The sequence below is a fragment of the Glycine soja genome, chromosome 3, assembly GCF_004193775.1.
Source record: "Glycine soja cultivar W05 chromosome 3, ASM419377v2, whole genome shotgun sequence".
In the NCBI taxonomy this organism is placed as follows: Eukaryota; Viridiplantae; Streptophyta; class Magnoliopsida; order Fabales; family Fabaceae; genus Glycine; species Glycine soja.
In genome coordinates this window covers 42,048,827-42,053,291 of record NC_041004.1, presented here as the reverse complement: position 1 = coordinate 42,053,291, position 4,465 = coordinate 42,048,827, and the positions used below count along the sequence as shown (strand labels likewise).

General features: G+C 39.1%; 1 protein-coding gene across 1 annotated transcript; it reads left to right on the top strand.

Annotated features, from left to right (window-relative positions):
• The first annotated feature begins 731 nt into the window (after positions 1-731).
• LOC114407171 (trihelix transcription factor PTL-like) lies at positions 732-4,257 on the top strand. Its single transcript, XM_028370174.1, has 2 exons — positions 732-1,573; positions 2,360-4,257. The coding sequence occupies exons 1-2, from the start codon at positions 1,107-1,109 to the stop codon at positions 3,639-3,641; spliced, it is 1,749 nt and encodes a 582-aa protein (XP_028225975.1). The 5' UTR covers positions 732-1,106; the 3' UTR covers positions 3,642-4,257.
• The last annotated feature ends 208 nt before the right edge of the window (positions 4,258-4,465 follow it).

The window sequence follows — 4,465 nt, the reverse complement described above, 5'->3', positions numbered from 1 at the left end:
ATGGTAGAAGTATAATTCCACAGTTCTGATTGAATTTCAACTGTTTAACTCAGGGCCGTTTAATTTATACTAGACACTAATGTCTTACACCGTACGTAAGCTTTAATATTAAATACGTAATTAAGATTAATTTAAAAATATATTTCTTTCATGTTTAATTTCAATTATATCAAGGCAAAATTATCCTCATCAAACACTTGATAATAAACACGTTGTACACGATCGAACCACACGTGATTTTATACTTACTCAGAGCTAGGTCTACTGGAATAGAGTTGGATGAAAAGGGGCATCGCGAAAATTTTGCGAATAATTAAATTGAAAATTTAATTGAACTTTACCACACTCCACATAAAAAGTAAAAATAGTGAAAAGAAGAAAAAAAAACGATAGTCGTGTCGTGTGGTATAGTAAGAATAGGAAGGAAAGAAAGTTTGACGAAAATATATAAAGTAGTAGAAATTAAATTGAAGGTATAAATAAACAACGTAGTAAAAGAGAAGGGAACACGTTAATGTTGTTGTATGGAATCATTACCAAAAGTCAAAAAGGTAGCATCGGAGACACTATACACGCATCAGCAAGACAAACTCGGCTGTCTTCCATTGGTGGTTTCACTTTAGGCCACCTGTCGTCCATTCATTAGGTAATCAAACAACATAGTAATAATACAATACATTACATTAACATTAGTTTTGTTTTGTATGTTTTGGTGGTCTTTAGGGCTTAGGCTTACTCCCCCAAACACTCTCACACTGTACTGAACAACGACACAGAAGGAAGCAGCAGCATAAAGCGGGAGAGGGAACACATTACCACACTAATACTATTACTAATACTAAAGAGAGAAAGTGAGAGTGAGAGAGAAGGATCAATCTAAATAATGAGAAGTGAATATCTCTCATAGTGTCGTACAGCATACACCACACGCATACATTTGTACACAGACATGGGACCATTTCTCTGCGTTTAAATTTTGATCTTTTTCGTGGACGACAGGATCCGAGTCTGCCGCTTCCCTCTCCATATCATCATCCTCCTCCTTCACCTTTTCTTTTCATCTCTCTCTCTCTCATTCTCTTCTTCTTCTTCGTTAACCTTCTCCTATGGAAATGGAGGACCATCATCGTCACCATCATCAGTATGGCATCACTGATCTGAGGCAACTCGTTAACGGCCCTCGGCCGACTCATTTCCCCACCATGCCGCCACCGCCCAAGGCGGAGCTGTTCCCCGGCGACTCCAACCTGCAGGCTGCGACACAACAACACTACGAGATGATGATGTTTGGTCGTCAAGTAGCCGACATAATGCCTCCTCGTTGTCTTCATGACTTCGCCTCCACCGATTCCGCCACCAACATCGCCGTTGCCACTCCCACCACCACCCCTAGCGCCTCCACTCCTCCGCTTAGTTGCTTAGAGGCCGAGACCGCAGGATGCATCGGTGGAGACGCCTCCACTGGAAGATGGCCCAGACAAGAGACTCTCACTCTCCTTGAGATCAGATCTCGCCTCGACTCTAAATTCAAAGAGGCTAATCAAAAGGGTCCCTTATGGGATGAAGTTTCTAGGTACCTTTTTTTTCTTCATTCTATTTTAAACAGTACTTTCTTCTGTTTTCAACTTCAACATCTCAAAATTATAATTATTTGTTTGTTTGTTTCTTTGGGGTTGAAAAAGTAAAAAAGAAAAAAAAAACACACACACAAACTAAATTTGAATGTTTGTGTAGCTACCTTCTTGACGGTTTCCTACTATGATAACTGCACTTAATTGGTTTTAATTTGGTCACTACTTTCTGGAAACTCTGATAGAAATATAACATGGCAGTATAATACACGGGTCTTCGTCTCGCTACTCAATTTTCGATTATTGATCGTGTACTTGGAAGTGCTAGCTTTAAGTTCATATACCAAGATTAGTACGTCTCTACCACTGTCCCTTTTTCCCTTTTAGAGAATTTCCTAGCCTCTTTTAAGTGCAAGTGCTAGCTTCCCTTTTATTACTAGTTTTTCCTTACTCAAATTCCGTTCAACTTTCCGAAGCTTTTGCAACTATTCTAGCTCTTATCTCATGGAATGACATCAACCGCGGGCTCTTCCTTCAATGAATCATGTTTCTATACCAATTCGAAATGGTCATTTGCTGAGTCCTATTTGCTAAATCTAGGTTGCTAGCTATAACATAGACAACGTCAGTGCATGACATTGCATAGCAATTTTGTTATTATTTATTATTATTATTACGAATGCTCATATCATATCATTAATTCACAGCTCAGACTAGGGTTCCATGTTCCATCACCTACGTTGAGCTCACTTTTTAGCCTTTTTGTTTTTCTTGTGTTAATGTTGAAGGAACATGTCTGAAGAACATGGATATCAAAGGAGTGGGAAAAAGTGCAGGGAGAAGTTTGAGAACCTGTACAAATATTACAAGAAGACAAAGGAAGGAAAAGCTGGAAGACAAGATGGGAAGCATTACAGGTTCTTTCGTCAACTTGAAGCCTTATATGGTGAAAACAGTAACCAAGCCTCGGTGCCAGAAACCAATTTTGGCAGTGGTAGCCTTCGTTTCCACACAAGCAGCCACAATAATAACCCTTCTCAAACAAATCAAGAAATGTTTCAGTCTCAGAAGCATTGTGACAGCCTAAGCCTCACCAACTCCACTGATTTGGACACTTCATCATCGGATGACAATGATCAAAATAGCACTGGCAGGGAACTCAACAAGGACAATGACTCCATGGAGAAGAGGAGAAAGAGGGTGAGTGGAAGAAGCTGGAAGGTGAAGATAAAGGACTTCATTGACTCACAGATGAGGAAGCTGGTGGAGAAGCAAGAGGAGTGGTTGGATAAACTCACAAAGACACTGGAACAGAAGGAAAAAGAGAGAGTGTTAAGAGAAGAAGAGTGGAGGAGACAAGAATCTGTAAGGTTGGAGAGGGAACACAAATTTTGGGCTAAAGAGAGAGCATGGATTGAAGCAAGGGATGCTGCTTTAATGGAGGCTTTGCACAAATTAACACGAAATGAGATAATGAAGAGTACTCATTCTCACGAGGGTCTAATGGTAACTGGAATTCAAATCCACAGTGAAAACCAGAATGAAGATGGGAGTGAAATACTAAATAGCACTGCTGCCAGAGGTGCTGAAAGCTGGCCAGAATCTGAGATTGCAAGGCTTCGACAGTTGAGAGCTGAGATGGAGACAAGGTATATGCAAAGTGGGTTTTCAGAAGAGGTTATGTGGGAGGAAATAGCTACCAAAATGGCTTGTTTTGGTTACGAAAGGAGTGCTTTGGTATTCAAAGAGAAATGGGAAAGTATAAGCAGCAACTATGCAAGGAGTGCCAAGGATGGAAGCAAGAAGCGCAAGGAAGACTCAAGAAGTTGTTTTTACTTCGATAACAGTGACCAATCTTCTCTGTATAACCAAGGAGGTGCCTATTGTGATATCAATGATCAAAGGCACGAGACTGGGAGGCTGCAAACAAATGACGGTTCTTCACCTTCCAATTCAAATGTTGGAAATGCAGTTGCGGGTGATAACTGCTTTCCCTTCTTGATGACTGAGGGTGGAAATTTGTGGGAGAACTATAGCTTAAAGGTTAATAAAGCATGCCAAAACCAGTGATGAGAGTGAAAAAAAGTTTGACACTTGTAAGAGGCAAGAAAATTTCACAGCCTTTTATCAGATGATCTCACATTATGTAAGCAAGAGCTAACTGATGAGGGTCGTTTATGTATAGAGACTGATGATGATAAGGTGATCAATCTTATTATATTTATGGGAATCAAGGTGAAAAATAATGTGTTCAAGTCACGTACGTAAGTTTAATGAGGGAGACTAGACATTGGCAAAATTTCACAGGTGAGTATGACACTAATTCAGGTGAGTTTCTCTTGTAGCAGATTTCTTTTATGCGTGCAAAATGGAATTTGCAATTTTATATTACTTCACATGTTGCATCTTCAATGATGTTTATATATCATTAGTTGTTAACCCTCTTTTTCCGTCCACCTTCCACCTTCCACACCTATGTTGCCTTTCTTTTTTAAATTAAATTTTTGGATATATATCTGTGCTGGCCTTTTGTGTTTGTGTACTGAAAGGCTGTAATTAAGGTAGCAATTTCTTTGGTATTTATTTATTGGTCAATAGTGTTATGAACCGGGAGAAAGTGATGTATTGATGTAATTGTTTAAGCATCGGACATTGTTACAAGCATAAAAAAGGCCCGATTTTCTTATTGAACGTTCTTTTGAATTAGACAAGCCGTTCTTGTACATAGGCAGATAATTACTGGTTCCAGGCTAGGGGACTAAATTATCGCAACTCTTGTCATGTGTTTTTGTCGTTATTTTTTTTTCTCACTTTACTTTGCATATCAATGAGCACAAACTCAATAATTTAATTTACTCTAAAATAGACCAACCATGAGAGAAAATTAGTCAAGT